Raw genomic sequence first — 16,075 nt, 5'->3', positions numbered from 1 at the left:
TATGGTTTCACGATACGACCCACACAGATAGTACGGTAAGCCAGAGCCCACTTGCACGGCTGCACTATGTACTACACCGTTCAGCCAGAAGACCGGGGCATCAGGAATCAAACCAGTTTGTCTACACCGCGCTAACGCTGAGAAGCAAGACATCCCAGGCGGTATACACAAACAGCAGGGCTCCAAACAAATAAACAAGACGCAGAAAGTTTTCCTATTTCTTCCAGGCACGCTCTCGCCTCGGCCACAGGATGAACTGTCACGCGACATTTGATGCACGCCGTCCAGACTCAATCAACGATTCTAAGTCCTATTGAACTACATGGTCTACCTTGGAGTTACGACTCCTGTACCTCCATATACGACAAAATAAACCGACAAGCCAGGCGGGTAGCTGGACAGAATTAACACGACGCAGGCTGAGACTAAACCAAAACCTCTCCATTTATCAGTGACCGCGCACGCCTAGCATACTACAACGATAGGGGTATGGAAGAAAGCCAAGTCTTTCATGTTCGTAGCATGCAGTTTTGATGCGGGATATGCCTCGGAGAGTCGGGTCTAAACAACACTGTACATCTACCCCAGCAGCTATCTAGCTGGAAGATTTATCCGCATGGAGCAAACAGTGGAGTATGGCCACCACTGACTGTATCACTATCTGGCTCAAATTTATGGCTCACAACCCCCGTCGTAGCTTGCTACAATCCACTCACTCCGATACTCATACAAACATCGAAAGTACTAGTTAGCAGTAGAAATCAGAGGTAACAATTAAGCCCCAAGAGCCTCAATGCAATAATTCCTATTTTCCAATAATGTCTCGGAAGATCTCGGAAATTCTCCGCCCTGACTGCCAGCGGCCTATACGGAACAAGCCCGGCTGCATAGAATATTCCTGCTCATGGATTGGATATGATCCGGCAGCCTCAGGCACCAGCCGGAGATAACGGAGCTCGACGCGTCAGATGTAAACAATGACGTCCTCGCGTTAGGAGCTCGGGCCATCTTCCACCGTGCTGCTTGATGCGGCACGCAAATTTCAGTGCTCTCGAGCTATACGCATTCGATGGTGATATTACTACAGTAACTAGGGATCTGAGTGTGTAGCTTCACTCAATTGTATTAAGTTACCTGAAACAAGGTTCCCCGACGACCTGGTACCAGCGCCGAGCACCTCCGATTCAAGCAAACCCAGTCCGTACGCTACATTCCCATTGAAGATCTTGATGAACAGAAAAGCAAGCACAAACCACCATCATCCCATCCCAGAAGCCGTTAACAATTGGTAAGTAAATAGTGAAAAGGGCGACAACAAATTGAGATGATTATCAGCGATTAGGAAAGCAAAACACACAACGCCAAGGGGTCAAACGACGCAACACCTAATACTAATTAGGTGATTTAGGACGATTCTTCCTCGTCGTCGCCGGCAGCCTAAAGTACAATGGGTGATCAGCAGTTGCTCTCTTCAAACAGAGGACAATACGTTTACATACCTGGTAAGCTGCCTTCTCATCCTCGTACCGCTTCTTGTCAGTGGCGGCCTTGTCCTCATAGGGCTTGCGGTCCTTGTCGCTAAGAGCCTTCCACTTCTCACCAAGCATCTTTCCGACCTGGCCTACGCAGAGTTAGTGTCAAATGATTCTATCATGGGTTAGGGGCATGATCTTACCGAAAGTGATGCCGGGGTTCTCTTCGCGGACCTTGTCGCGGTTGTCGTTGGCAAAGAACATGTAGGCGGAGAGACCACGCTTAGGGGCGTTGGGGTCTGTTAAGCACTTGTTAGCTGAGCTCAAAGGCAATGGACAGCACAACTCACCCTTCTTCTTTCTGCCGCCAGTGCCAGTCTCGCGGGTGGCCTTGGTCTTGCGAACGGGCTTGTCTGCCTTGGGCATGTTGGAAAGTTTGGGGCTGTTGACCTGTTAGCGGGATCAAGAGTAATCGAGATGATGAATTCTGACGGCAAAGCACGAAATTGAATAAGGGAATTGGGAATAAAAATCTCGGGCGACAATAGTAAAATAAAAGAAATTGAGGAAGTAAAAGTGTTGCGACGACGCGCATAGGAAAAGAGAGTGTGGTGGGCGGATGGGCAGTGCGCGCGCACCCAAACAAGAAGAGCGCGGTCGCAAGTCGGGTAATGACACGAAAATAAAGCGCGCAGAAGAGCAACCTACTTGAAAATGAAGTTGGAATGGGTATCAAATTAAAGCTTGAAGTTGGCGTTCAAAGCCTGTGTATGTTAGCTGGCTGTTCAGTCCGCGAACTATACGCTGGCGTCGCAGATGCGTGACAACAAGACAGCGCAATGATGAAGGAAAAATCGACAAAGATGAGGATGCCAGAGAGTGAAGAAGTAGGAAACAAGCAGTTGGAAGAAAGGAGAATGTGGTTGTGTGGGTGGTGAAGAGAGAGAGAGCGCAAGAAACAAGTGTTTATCGAGTATACTCACTTATGCGGGTGTACTTTTTTGTATGGGAGAAAATGTATGGGAGAGCGTAGTGAGTGAAAGCAGAGAGTGAGAGAGAGGGAGAGGGGAGAGTAGTAGTAGTAGGAGGGCGAGGGCGAGGGCGAGGGCGAGGGTGAGTGAGCGAGCGAGCGACGGGAAAGCGGGCCATCGATTCTTACCAGCGCTTTCAAGGGAAGGGGGGCACAGCAAGGGAAGGAAACGAAACGCTGCTCCAGCTCTGCGACTGGCTGCTCGCCCTGCTGGAGAATGGTCCGTATTGTACCTTACCGTTTTGTACCGTCATTTTGCGACCGGCGCCAGCGGACTTTCTGCGTGATCTCTGTCACTCCCACCTGTGCTTTGGACCAAAGTTGGCAGGGAAGAAGCCAGATTTTTTCCTAGGAATGTCACTGCAGTCATTCCCAAGGCTATTGATTCAAAATTTTGTTGCCTTCATTCTTTTTTCAAGGAGTTGCACGCCACACAGCTGCTCTCAGGAGTCCAGGCGGCTGCTCGCCGTATGGAAAAGTACGGTACCAGTGCAATACGCAGCCTACGCCACGGCCTGGATTACTGTAGTATGTGGGTTTAATCGTCTTATGGTAAAATAAAATAATATCACACCGAGACAAAAGTGATAGGCTGCTGGCTGAGTGGTACCATAGATACGGCGGTCGTAGCACTTTGGCAATCAAGTTGCAGTCTACGGTAGGAGGAGTGCGGACTGCGGGCCATCCATCTTTACATCATCCAAAAGGGCTCCGTACAACTCCGTAACAGCGGGCGAGTCGTACTACTAGCAAGCACTGTGCTGGAGGTGCAGTCTGAGTTCCTGGCCTATGATATGTGCGTGTGCAACTCAGCCGTGGTCATGGATAAAGAAATCCGATGGTGGCTCGTAATAATCCACAGCTATGATGCTGTGGTGTTTCCATACGCCTCTAATACCTGAGGGGTTTCTTAGTGCAGCCTTTCAGCTCTGCTCTGCAGTCGCAATCCTGAGAACCTCGGCGTATCTGACGGCTCTGCAAGCAAACCAGCCAAAAAAAATGGAAAAAAAAAAATTAACCCTCTTTGTTCTCTTCGTCCGCTTGACATCTCAGAATCTGCCCGGATTAAGAAGCAAAAAAGAAGGGATGAACCCTTCCAGGCGCTTGGGTGGCTATCACAGTCCAAACTTTGGAAGAAGGCCTTCTCCACACGAGCTCAGCGAAATTCGTCAGCCTCTTCCTTCCTCACTCCAACCCGCCTTGAGGGCTTTTGGAACTGGCTCACACTTGGAACCTGCTTTGCATGTGCCCGGTGTTCAAGGGCTCGACCCCTCCCGCCCAAGAAAAAGTACCTCTGCACTCTTCACCGTAGACTTTGAAGTGCTGCGGTTGACCCTCCTTGCTCAATTAAGCTCTGCCTATCCAGAGGAAAGCAGTTGCCCGCAGTCACACAGCAACCAAACGCGGTCGTCTCCTCCGGCTCACGAGAGCTATCCCGCCAATTAGACAAGTATACCGTCGCAATTTCTGTAATCAAGAGACTCGGCCGCCTACAGCCAGCCAAAATTACCTGTCACAATTGCCAACGGATTATGTGGGCATGCCGCTCCATGGGTTGAATCTGCTGGTTATGTTCGAGACCTCAACACTGAATATTATGGAGTATTCACCATTCACTGGGCTTGGGCCTTCATAGCCCTGTTTCCCGCTGGCAACTCGCCATATTCCGTGCTGATACATCCAGGTAGGTTTGCTCATCGGGTAATGCAAAGCGTTTGCAGCCGGCTGCTCGCAAGCCGAATTAACTTTTAATTATTATTGATGGGTATAGTTCAATAACAGGGTTGCCGGTCCAGCAAGGCCCAATGCTGGCATTTCATAGGGTAATTGGTGCGGTGCTCAGTAAGGGCCTTGACCAAGTTCAGCGCAAATGCCACTGCATTCCAGCGCAAACAACACCACCAAACTTACTGGATTGTAACCGCTTAGCATGCCCTTGGTAGTGGTATTGTAAGCCCCGGTCAAACGCCTAACTAATTAATGTGATATGTGATTAATAACACCAACAATAATAAATGGGCGATGGTGGGGGAGCCGTCGGTCTGCTGCCCCGTCCACTGCCCTGCCTCCATCTGCCTGCCTGTCCTTCTTCCCCCATCTTCGAAACCCTTCCCGTTCCCATACTGCTATTTTTAAGGCAACAAACATTACACGCCGAGTTGAGCCACGTATCAGGCTGCCTTACTCATGTGGCGAGTTTCACCGGCTTGAGTCAGCCCACGGGTTTCAAGTTCCTGCAGGATTCTTCTCGCCCATCGAGAATTGGTTCGTTCAGCTAAAATTCCGCCGTGACGAATCTCCTTCCCAGCCGTGATGTCACGTGGGTCTATACCAATCAACACCATCGAACGTCAACACAACAGTTAAGTAACTATGCATTTCTTTTCTTTCGTTTGTTTCTCCTGAGAATATACTCGTTACCTGTATCTTTCACAAGCTGAGCTACCATTTCAATCATAATTCGAGCATGGCATGACATAAATCAAGGGTATCTTATCCCGCAGTAAACAAACGCCTATCTATCTAAACACCAGAAATCCCGTAAAAAGGATATACCTGGAGCTCTATTTGTAGTATCACAGTAACATCACAGTAACATCCAGCCCATCAATCAGTGGATTCATCGAGAACAAGAGCCGTGAGACCCTCGTCTTCCGCCCAATTCACTCCGCTGGCCACAACAATTGCGCTTGCGACGCTCTTCATGGTTTCCCATCTGGCTTTACTCTTCTTGTGGTCTGTTTCGAGCTCAGACAACTGCTGTTTCAGCTCGGGATCGTCGAGCTTCTCTCTCCAGGAATCGTCGTCCTTTGTAAGCTCTAGCAGCTCCCGAGCCAGCTCTTGATTCTTCTCGTGGAGCTGCAAGTTCTCTACCTCAACGGTTGAGAGCTTCTTCAGAGTCGCGACATGCGTCTCGGTTAAATTCTCCTGCGCCAAGGACAATATATCCCGGCGGTTGATGAGACGAAGGAGCGCCCTGTCGCCCGTTAACAACATGCGCCTAGATCGATAGTTTACCAGCGCAAGGCAAGGCGTGATACTTACCGCTCAGCAGGAGTTGCTCCTTTTAAATGAACAGCCTTGAGGATAGGGTCCGTTATAAGCACGGTGTTGACCGCTTTTTTCCTAACGGTGTAGGTAGCTCTCGCGTCGAGCAGTTCCCGTTCTGCTGTAGCGAGGTCCTCTGCATCGTTTGTGGAGGGTGGTTCCGATTCTGGGAAAACGTTATTACTCAGAACTGAGATAAAACTTGGGGAAACTAGACGAGCACGTCAGACATGCCTTGTTCCAAAATAGCCTTCTCGAGTTCTTGCTCCTGGACTTGGTGATATAGCTGAATGATCAAGGCTTCTTTATCCGAAAACGATACAGTGTCTCGGGGATCGTCAGCTGCCAGGTCCAGCAGTGTGACTTCGCCCGAGCTCAGTTGGGGGGGTCCCCTGGCTTTGGACGACGACATCGAGCAAGGCCTCGTGGTGACTTCAGTACATCGCGTGATGGAACTATTATTGCAGTCTTTGCAGAAGAAGCATTTCGCGAGTATTCAGGGAAGCGCAGGCAGTTGGGCGGTGGAGACCAGGCGTGTGCATCCGGACCCGCGTCATCCAAATACAGTCTAGGCTGGGGAAGCTTCTTGGGCGTCTGGAAGCCTTAACGCTCTCTTATCATCCCAACATCCCGCATTCCTCGCCGGACGACTTCTGAGCTGCACTGCTCGGTTGTTGAGGGGGATGTCTTTGCACATCTACATCGCTCACACAGGTGAGCATCTACTAGCCGACTCAGGGTCGTTCTCTACGTATGTTCTCCTCCCGGCGCATGCTGCCCTTGCCTAGGCTCCCGGGCGCCTGTTCCGCTATCGGCAAGGGAATGTTAACTGACGTTGCTGACCTTCCACCATTAGAACGGACGCCTTGCGGTCATGGATTACACAAAGTACATCTATTCCACCTCAGAGACAGATCTTGATGACCCCTCGTGGGAAAAATGTCAAGATCCAAACGCTGACCACTGAAGTATGTCCTCACCGCTCCCAGTTCATGTGAGGTATCGCAAGCTGATACTGTTTTGAACAGAGCGAGATATTTGTGTACGATAGACGATACGTTAGCGAGCAAGATAACGCCGAGCTCCCAAGCCTTCCGTCTCCACAGCCGCTCGTGCTCGATAATCCTCCGGATACACTCACCGACCAGAATAACCTACAAGCCTGGCGGAACCTCTACCTGACTAGGAAGACATGGGCCTCTAAGTTGACGACACGATGTGAAACGGCGGATTCAAGTATCCGCGAGCTCAACGAGCGCACCGAGATCGTCAACCGAGCTGCCGGCGTTGCTCTCGAGAATCTGAAAACGCACGTGGCTAGCCTGGAGAATCGGTTTCAAGAAGCACAACCGTGGGCCCGCGATCTGGAGAAGGAGCAACAGTCAGCTCTCGAAGGGTGGAAACGTGCACTTGGTAACCTAGCGAATGTTTCAGCGCGAAAGGACTTTTCATTTCTAGGCCGGCCATCGACACCGAAGAAGGATTCGGATAGGTCGACAGGGACATTACTCGACTATGTGGATGCAGGGGAGGTGCATAAAGCCGGAGCCGAAGCATCTGCGACGTCCTCACGCTTTATCCAGCAGTTCCAGGATATTGAAAAGGCTGTTGGAGAGATTGCTGCAGAAACCCAGCGATTGCTCGATGATGTTCCTCCCTCTGGCTCCGACAACGTCGAGGGTCTCCTACAAGAGGTGGAAACATTGGCGAAGAAAATCCAATCCGACTACGAGCATGTTCTTGCCTTGCCCAATAATCAAAAGGCCTTAGCCAGCATCTCTAGACTTGCGCTGAATCATACCAAGGACATTTTACCGTCGATGCTGGAGATTGGCCTTGAGATTCGAGAGGGCTTGGGCGGAGCTGCCAGCCAATATGGTGCTGCGGCAAAGTCTGCCCTTAATCACACGAAACTCATATCTTCTATTGAATCGCGCCTGGCTGACGTACAGTCTCAAATCGCCAACCTCACTTTTCAGAGCGATGCGTTCGATCTGTTGTACTCTGTCTTCCACATGCCTTTGGTTTACGGGTCTGTTCTGATAGAGTCCGTGAGACGGCGGGAATTTAACGATAAGATGAAGAGCGATTCATTGACATTGGCCGAGGAAATGTCAGTTTTCCAGGACGAGGAACAGCGTCGAAGAAAGAAATGGACGAAGAATATGGAAGATTTCATTTCTATCACGGAAACTACCACACCAGGGATCGAAGTCAATCTACGAGGCCACGATTTCGAATGGCCCACGGTTACCAGGAAAGAAGTCGAATCATACATTGAAGAGTTGAAGTCGAAGCCTGGAATGTCCAACGCGGCGCAAGAATTGGCCCAAGCTTTCAAGGAGATCGATGCTCCTACGCGAGTGCAGCGCCGTAGAGCGAAAGCATTCAAACAAGGCAGTCTATATGACCTAAGCCGCAGCTCCCTCTTACTCCATAGCGACGAAATGGTCCGAAATTTGAAGGATGAGAAAAACAAGCTTGAGGAGAAATTACGCGGCTCAGAGAGCAGGATCCGAAAACTGGAAGATCTTCTCCATCGTCAGAGCCATATAGGTCGTCCTGCGAGCGGTAATTTCTCCATCGACTTTCCCAGCTCTCCAGCATCTCCCCATCCTGACCACATGTCGCGGAGGTCATCGGTATCGTCACGGCGAATGTCTGCAAATCAGACATCGGAGGAGAAGAACCTCGTTAACCGTATTGTGCATCTAGAAGCCGAGCTCGCCAACGAACGCGAGACGGTTCAGCGACTACAGCGGGAGGCTCACGTGGAGCGACAGTCAAATACCGATAAGATGCAGGAAGCCCAATCCACGAAGAATGATCTTATCGGAAACCTGGAATCTCGACAACGCGAGTTTGCGGACGAGCGGCGATACTTGGAAGGCGAGGTGAAGCGGTTCAAGATCCGCATCGAGGAGCTTGAGGAAGAGCTAGATAGAGTCGCCGACAGCCGCGATCACGAGAAGCAAGATTCCGACGAACGTATGCACCAGCTGGAACTGGAATTGCAAGATGCACATGTCCGTGCGGATGCGGAAATGCGGAAAGCGAACAACCTACTCGAACAGATGCAATCTCATAAAGATTCGGGGGATCGCTTCCGAGAACAAGTGGACGAACTCGAGAAACAGGACGCAGAAAGGAAGCAGAAAGACCAAGAGCTTTACCAAGCATTGCAAGGTGTCTTTATGAATCTGTCGCCTGGGGGCACTGTACCCAAGGAGGTCGCGGACATCATTAAGGCAATTGACGTGCTTTCTGAGGGCTTAACAATCCACGCTAATACTACCGAGGACAACGCTGCCAAGTCTGCAGCGGAGAATGCAACTCTTACGGAGCGGCTCGAAAAGATGGAGTCCGAAACTGAGACACTGCAGAATGCTTCGGATGGTTACAAGTCCGAGCTGGAGAAAGCTCAGGAAGAGCTCGAACAGGAGAAGTCAAGGTTGATTTCTTTGAAATCTGAGTTGAAAGATGAAAGGGCTAGGCTTGGTGAGCTGGAATCCAAGCTTGCGGCCGGCGAGACAGGCGCCGGTGCCCTACGTGAACATGTTGCAGAAGAGGAGCAGAGGGTGACAGATATATCTGAACAGCTCGCTGAAGTGGAAACACGTGCTCGCCGTTCAGAAGAGGAGGTTTTGCAATGGAAGAAACGGGTTGAAGCCCTATCCGAATCGGATAAACAGGTTACTGCGAAAGTTGATGTCCACACGACAAGACTTGAGGAGCTTTCGCAGCAACTGTTTGCTCAAGTGGAGAAGCTGGGGCGCATGTTGGAGCAATTAGGCTTTACTGTCATCCGGCAAGATGGCGAAATTGTTGTCCAACGATCGTCCAAGGTCAATGCGCTATCCGCTACTGCTGACACTCTGGCGCAATCCGGAGTGGTGTCGGTTAAACCAGATGCAAACCTTCTGAGCTGGATGCAGGCCAATACTCCAGACGAAGAAGCCGACAAGTTCAAGGCCTTCATGGAGTCCTTACATCAGTTCAATGTGGACATATATGGAGACGCAGTTGTAAAACGAGTGAAAGACATCGAACTGCTCGCTCGGAAATGGCAGAAAGAAGCCCGTGGGTACCGAGACAAATACCATCGCGTGCAAAGCGAGGCACACGACAAAATTGCCTATCGATCCTTCAAAGAGGGCGACCTTGCACTTTTCTTGCCAACACGGAACCAAGCCATTCGGTCGTGGGCCGCGTTCAATGTTGGTGCACCGCACTACTTCCTACGAGAGCAAGATTCTCATAAGCTCCAAGCCAGAGATTGGCTCCTCGCACGGATCACGAAGATCGAAGAGCGGGTTGTTGATCTGTCCAAGTCCATGAACGGTGGTAATCCGGATCGCCGATCAATCGGCGAGGCAAGCGACGGTGCTTCAATTGACGATGAAAACCCATTTGAGCTATCAGACGGCCTCCGCTGGTACCTCCTAGACGCCGCGGAAGAAAAGCCAGGTGCACCAGCAACCCCCGGCCTTGGAAAAAGCACCGTCGCGCCAGCGCATGTCGACGCCCGGGGAAGCATCCGGTTAAAACGCACCCCAGCCGGAGAAAACGTCACAAAAACACTCACAAAGAGCCTCGACAGCCGGAGGAACAGCTCTACCTCCAACAGGAAGGCACCAGCTCCCACATCGGCGCGAGCAAACGACTCCACAGCGGAGCTTATACGCCCAACCGAGGGCGACACCGCTGCCAGCTCCCAGTCTCAGTTACGAGAGCGCGAGCGCGAGGTAGCGCCCATCTTCGACGAGGTTCGCCGTGACCTTCTCCAGGGTCCGTGAAGAAAATATTTCTAGAAAACCTGCGGTCCTGACTTCCTATGTTCTCCGAACCGGGGCTGACAGACCTATCATTCATAGGGCTTGGAACGAACCCATGACCGGATGCTCGGCGAGTACACCCGCCAACTTGGCTCCGGTGCTATATCTCCCTCATCTATTAACAATGTTAACAATGCCGACACGCTTTCATCGTCGATGGCGTCCACCCCGAGCCGACGCCAGACTGCCAGTGCCAACAGATTCCGTCCTTGGGAGAAGCTGTGGTCTGTTGATTATCGTCTGGAGAGCAGGAATCCGTGAAGAATCTCGGTTCTTGTCTAGTGAGCCCTGTTCCCGTCGTATTGTTGTGGCCACCACGTACTTTGCAGGCCCTGTTTCTGGGTTCCCAGCGTCGGGTATTGCAATGCCATGGTTGTTTGCTCATGGGATGGGCACTTCTGGCTTGGCATATCCCGCTTGATCTTATCTTGGTTCTCGTGCCCGAATGATACCCTTTCCTTTATATGCGATGTTCTTTTGGTTCTCCTTTCTATAGTAGTCTTATTTATATTTTGTTGCCTAGAACGGATTTTATAACGTGCGAGTTTGGCTTACATTGTCAGGATTAAATTGAGAATAGCGAATTACACCAAGACCTCTTCTATATACCGCTCCAACGCCCACCCATAAAACACCGTAGCCTAAATAAACACCAAATAATACATAACGGACAGAAAAGCGCAGTAGGAAATCGCCTTGGGAAACAAGTAGACGAAGTCAGTTCGCACAAAAGCGTCAATCCAACTGTTCCGCAAACTTATCTACGTCGACCTCTGCGTCGACCTCTGCATCGACATCGTCCCCAAACCCTTCCATCCCGCCGACTTCCTGCCAGAATCCGTTGAAATCGACTCCGGCCTCTTCAAACAGCTGCTTCGCCTGCACCATGGCACTAGCCTGCCTTTCCGCGGTGAACCCGCCGGGTTGCGTGCTCTCATACTGGATCAGTTCGACCCACCGGAAGAAAAGCGCTTCGTGACCCATTTCTGTGAGTTTCTCCTTGAAATCCAGGATCTGATCACGTTGCTTGGAGCGTGTGCGTCCCTCTTCGGTGTTTTCGTCGCCGACGTGCCAGATTATCCACCCGTCGTTGTCTGTGTTGACCAGCACGGCGGTGCGGAATTCGTCAAGCGGGAGATGTGACGAGGCGCCCGAGCCCTTCGGTGTGCTGCTGCTAGCACCGACGAGCTCGTGTGCTTTGATCATGGCCGGGTAGTCAAGCCCCCAATCTGCGTCGACGAGAAGGTAGCCTGTCTTGAGGAGCCGGTCAGGAGTTACGGCTGCGACGATCTTGTCGCGCATTTCTTCGTCCTCACGGACCCAACGGTTGCGCTCGAGGTTCTGGGATACGGTTGGTTGGCTGCGGCGGACGATGATTTCTTGGCTGCGGAAGCCAATACGGCGGCGCCATTCGATGGGTCCTGCGAAGAAGCGGATGGGCCATGGGAGGAAGGTTACAACGAGGAGATAGTCAAACAGGACTGGGAGCGCGCGGCGGAAAATGACGGAGGCGAGTTCGGTCCAGTTTAACGAGGCGGTGTCGTTCACTGGGCTTGCAAGACCAACTACGGTTGCGAAGAGGGCGGGGTACATGGTACGGCCCATGTATACGCGGAGAGCAATGAGGGCAATGATGAGGACGTTGGTTACAGCAGGGATGATGAAGGTCTGCTTTTTGAGGTCGACGTCCGAGCGGTCGATGTGGATGAGGTATACTTCTTCGGGGGATAGGAGCTTGAGGAACGGAGTGAGACATTCTGGTGCCTGTGTGAACGGAGGAAGAGGGCCGGATTGAGATGTGGGGGTTGAGGCTCCAGAGGCCGATACTGGAGATGCAGCAGGGGCTTTACCCTTGCCGGACCGTCTTGCGGATTTGGCCATCGTGGTGCGAAAAATAGCAGAATTTGTAGGTATGAGCTCGATACGAGGGGTTATAGGGATCAAGCAGTCGTGAAAAAGACGGAAACACAATCGTAATCGAAGCGTCGGGTCACAGTGAAGCTTTATATATATAGGAGGATCAAATGTTGTGCGGAAGGATCCAGGAAGCCACGCTTCATGAGGCTGATGATCAAAACATCTGATGGGGTCACATGCTGGTCAGTCGACGGGTGTAAAATGAGGACGGCGACGGGAAATATACGTACCCTTTTGTTTCAGATCAACTGATATGTCATTCCGCCACGGGTTCGAAACAAGTGAGAGAAGAGGGAGAGGAGAAGGGGAAGCTGATTGAAGTAATTCGGGTTCGTCATCGAGATCAGTGCTTTTTTTGGCCTCCGCACCGCTAACCCGATTTGGCCGGAGGATCCCCTCGGTTTGATGCGCTGGGCTGGCGTCCCAAGTTTACATCCTTATTTACTTCACTTCCTTCGGGCTGTATAATTTCTTTTATCAGGACTTCGCGCGTCGCAAATTAACGCCATTGCGTTAATGGCGCTGATTCCTCACAATGTCCACCCCCGAACGTAAAAGTGGCCAAACATCATGGGCGCGTCGCCAACAGCAACAGCAACACAACTCACCTTTCCGGCGAGCACGGCGTGATTCCCTCCATCTGGACGCGTCCCATGGCCTTAGTCCTCCCCGCGATTCTCCTGCGCAACACCGGAGGAACTTTAGTCGGACAGGAACGTTGCGAGGGGCGTTTGAGTACACATCGCGCCTGCCGTTGTCGGAGATCGAAGAAGACCTCTTTTTGCCTCAGAACGCGCAACGAGGCTCACCCCGCAAACGTCAACGCAGTGTTACCGCAATGTCTTCACGCTCCAACCCTCCAGAGCTGGATGAAACGTATCGGCAGATCGACAACGCCCTTAGCCTGACGGATAATGATCTATCCGACGATGAAAACGCCCTCTACATTAACAAAGACAATAAGTTTAGGAGATCGGCGGGCACCCCGACTACAAGGAGGGAACAACGATTCTCTACTGCGTCAGATGCAAGTTTTACAAGTGAGCCGCCGCATCGTCGGTCCACCGACTATGCGAGGGACGAGGAGCGATTGAAACGAGCCACGACGGGTCGGTCACCGGTGTTCAACAGGGCCGCCATAGGGGTCGGACCTTCGTCAGAACATCTACAGCGGCGGGAATTTGGAAGTCCAAGCGCATCAGAGGAGGACTATGGCATTGAGCCGCCGGTTAAAGCGCCTTCAACATGGGGGAATAGGGGAAAATATGGCAATAGCTGGATGAAGAATCTCACAAGAAATCATGAGCGTGATACTGGTTTGAACACGGAGGAACCCGAAGATACTTCTGCGAGATTGTGGGATAAAACGCGAAATCATGAGCGCAAAGCTGGGTTTACCACAGAAGAACCCGAGGAGGCTTCTGCGAGATTGTGGAATAAAATAGATTCGAGGCGCGCTGAACGGGAGACGGGGGAACGTCGACAAGTGCTGGAAGAACGCCCAGAAATCCCACGTTACGGTCATCGTTCGCCCCCTCAAATACAAAATTCGCCGGAACGGAACGAAGATTCTCACCATGGCGGCCAGAGAATCCCAAATACGCCTATTTCTATATTCCCAGGTTCAACTTTCACTAAACGCAGCCCGACAAAGCGAGATTCGCATGATCTACTTCGAAAACTTGCGCGAACCGGCAGTCCCAACCAGAATGCCACAGGTTCACTCCAGACCCCTCAGCAGCCGACGGGGGCAACGGAGAGACGTATTTATGACAAGACACCAGTTGTGTCAGGGGCCTGGATCGATACACCGATGAGCCAGCGAGTCCCCGAATCACAGCCTTCGGACGTGATCAACGCGCTAGGGTCTAAACTGGATAGTGTTTGGGGGTCGACAAGACCGGTTAAAATAGAGGGTCATCAAGATGGTGCGGACAATTTGCTACCGAACTTTGAGCCGCTCCAAGAGAAAGAAGTGGCCAAGGAGAAATCACCATCAGAACAGCCGAAAGAAAGTCAGTTGAAAGCATACGAGGAAACGAATTCGACACAGGAAATCTTTAGGCGCAGAGCACAAGCTTCAAAAGCAATTCAGAAGCCTATGAAGCTATCTGTTCCTGAACACGCTAAGAGTGCCCTGGAAACCGTTTTGGACGACCACAAAAACAACAAGAACCCTTTGGACGCGGGTGACGATACACTCGAATCTCTTCAGGCAATTTTAGACCAGCAGCCAAGTGAAGACACCAAAACTCAGGAAGAGGATGATGCAGCATATGAACAGCAAATACTCGGAGGATTCAAAAGTGGGGGCTTTTCCGAGCAGCCGTCAAGTGACGATAATGAGATTCCGAAAGAGGACGATTCCGCATATGAGCAGCTAGTGGCCCAACAATTCAAGTCGAAGGCTCCTGCAGAACAGCAGGCTGGGGACGATGCTAAGCCTCAGGAAGGGGATGATGCAGCATATGAGAATCGAGCGATCCGACCATTCAAGTCTAAGACCTTCAGCGACTCAAAGGATCCTTCCGACATCAAGGCCTCGGAAAGACTTGGAAGGAAACTACGGTCATTAAGCGACAGCTTCTCTTATATGAAGTCGGGATTCAACAAGTTGGAAAACCAAATAACTCACCACAACGACTCCTATACCGCTTCGCTCGACAAAACCTCAGTCAAGGCAACCGGGTCTAAGCCGACGCAGCCACAGCAAGGCTGTGGGTGCAAAACGAACGGCGACATGCGGGGGGTCATCCCACTTCCACGTTTATGGGATCGGGGTAGCGTTTGGTGGAGGACCCGTCCAACTCGTCTGGGATGGTGTATTATCATCGCGCTTGGTTGGTACTTTTCAGAGTCTACCATGTGTGATTATTACTGTCACCCACTTGTCGAGTCCACATGCGAAGGCAACTGCCTGCTCCCGGATGCACCACGTTTTCCATATGTGATCCCGACCATGACATGGCGCTGGTTGCACTTGTCGGACATCCTAGTTCCTCTATGGGCAATAATCATCGCCTTCTTTAGGCTGTTCACACAACTACTCGGGCTGTCGGATGGGTACGTGGATGACGAACCCCTAGCACTTAACCTGACCGGTAAGATCCGTGTCGAGGGCATCATAATGGACAGCTTCGCACCATCTGCAACTCCGTCCAGCAAGGATTTCATTCCGTCGGTGGCTCATTGGGCATGGGGACAGACCACGCAGAATCCGGGTCCCACGATCGACCTACCCACCGCTATGAGCTCTGATAGTAATACGTTTAATTGGGACGACGTCTCAATGGATGAGGATGAATTCCTCTGAACAAACAGATACCCAAACCTTGTCTTTATACGTCTTAACTGCTTTGGCTTTTACTTTTGAAACAAATTAGCATAGTGGCGTTGGAACGGCTCGCTGCATGTGGGCATGGATGGTAAATAGCGGGCGGCGTTAGGTAGTAACATATCCATATTCTTAGCGGCGCAATTGACAAACGTCTGCCTGAAGTATAATTTTTTCTGTTACAGTAACAAGTTAAAGTTCAAATTTAAGCACTTACTATCCACGGATAGTGTACACTGTACAACGTGTTCCTGGCGTGGCCGCGTGGGACGGACTGAGGCTAGTATTGAAGCTTATCTTACGCTAATTTAGCTAATCGGAGAGCAAGGCTAACTAAAACGTAGGTGGTCCTTATTCCTTACTCCTTCCGTACTACTTAGAGACTAATTCGCCCAATCGGTGGAGTATGATCGGGTTCGTTTCCTTAGGCCTTTGAAAT

The 16,075-nt window shown here is 51.2% G+C and overlaps 5 protein-coding genes across 5 annotated transcripts; 2 read left to right on the top strand and 3 right to left on the bottom strand.

Moving 5' to 3' along the window:
- Window positions 1–1,404: 1,404 nt before the first annotated feature.
- On the bottom strand, window positions 1,405–1,898 carry nhp6 (high-mobility group nucleosome-binding protein; the record flags this gene model as incomplete). The annotated part of the gene is made up of 4 exons (XM_041701795.1): window positions 1,405–1,437; window positions 1,500–1,621; window positions 1,676–1,771; window positions 1,823–1,898. The coding sequence occupies 4 exons, from the start codon at window positions 1,896–1,898 to the stop codon at window positions 1,405–1,407; spliced, it is 327 nt and encodes a 108-aa protein (XP_041554645.1).
- A 3,211-nt stretch (window positions 1,899–5,109) lies between these two features.
- On the bottom strand, window positions 5,110–5,962 carry APUU_30675S (centromere protein H; the record flags this gene model as incomplete). Its single annotated transcript, XM_041701794.1, has 3 exons — window positions 5,110–5,479; window positions 5,548–5,716; window positions 5,785–5,962. The coding sequence occupies 3 exons, from the start codon at window positions 5,960–5,962 to the stop codon at window positions 5,110–5,112; spliced, it is 717 nt and encodes a 238-aa protein (XP_041554644.1).
- A 271-nt stretch (window positions 5,963–6,233) lies between these two features.
- On the top strand, window positions 6,234–10,346 carry atg11 (autophagy protein ATG11; the record flags this gene model as incomplete). Its single annotated transcript, XM_041701793.1, has 3 exons — window positions 6,234–6,301; window positions 6,407–6,518; window positions 6,579–10,346. The coding sequence occupies 3 exons, from the start codon at window positions 6,234–6,236 to the stop codon at window positions 10,344–10,346; spliced, it is 3,948 nt and encodes a 1,315-aa protein (XP_041554643.1).
- Window positions 10,347–11,120: 774 nt separating this feature from the next.
- Window positions 11,121–12,266, bottom strand: APUU_30673S (uncharacterized protein; the record flags this gene model as incomplete). Its single annotated transcript, XM_041701792.1, has 1 exon — window positions 11,121–12,266. One exon carries the CDS (start codon window positions 12,264–12,266, stop codon window positions 11,121–11,123), a length of 1,146 nt encoding a protein of 381 aa, XP_041554642.1.
- Window positions 12,267–12,837: 571 nt separating this feature from the next.
- APUU_30672A (uncharacterized protein) lies at window positions 12,838–15,615 on the top strand (the record flags this gene model as incomplete). The annotated part of the gene is made up of 1 exon (XM_041701791.1): window positions 12,838–15,615. The coding sequence occupies one exon, from the start codon at window positions 12,838–12,840 to the stop codon at window positions 15,613–15,615; it is 2,778 nt and encodes a 925-aa protein (XP_041554641.1).
- Window positions 15,616–16,075: the final 460 nt, after the last annotated feature.

The sequence above is a fragment of the Aspergillus puulaauensis genome, chromosome 3 (assembly GCF_016861865.1).
Source record: "Aspergillus puulaauensis MK2 DNA, chromosome 3, nearly complete sequence".
In the NCBI taxonomy this organism is placed as follows: domain Eukaryota; kingdom Fungi; phylum Ascomycota; class Eurotiomycetes; order Eurotiales; family Aspergillaceae; genus Aspergillus; species Aspergillus puulaauensis.
The sequence above is the reverse complement of the archived record's forward strand: the minus strand, read 5'-3'. Positions and strand labels throughout refer to the sequence as shown.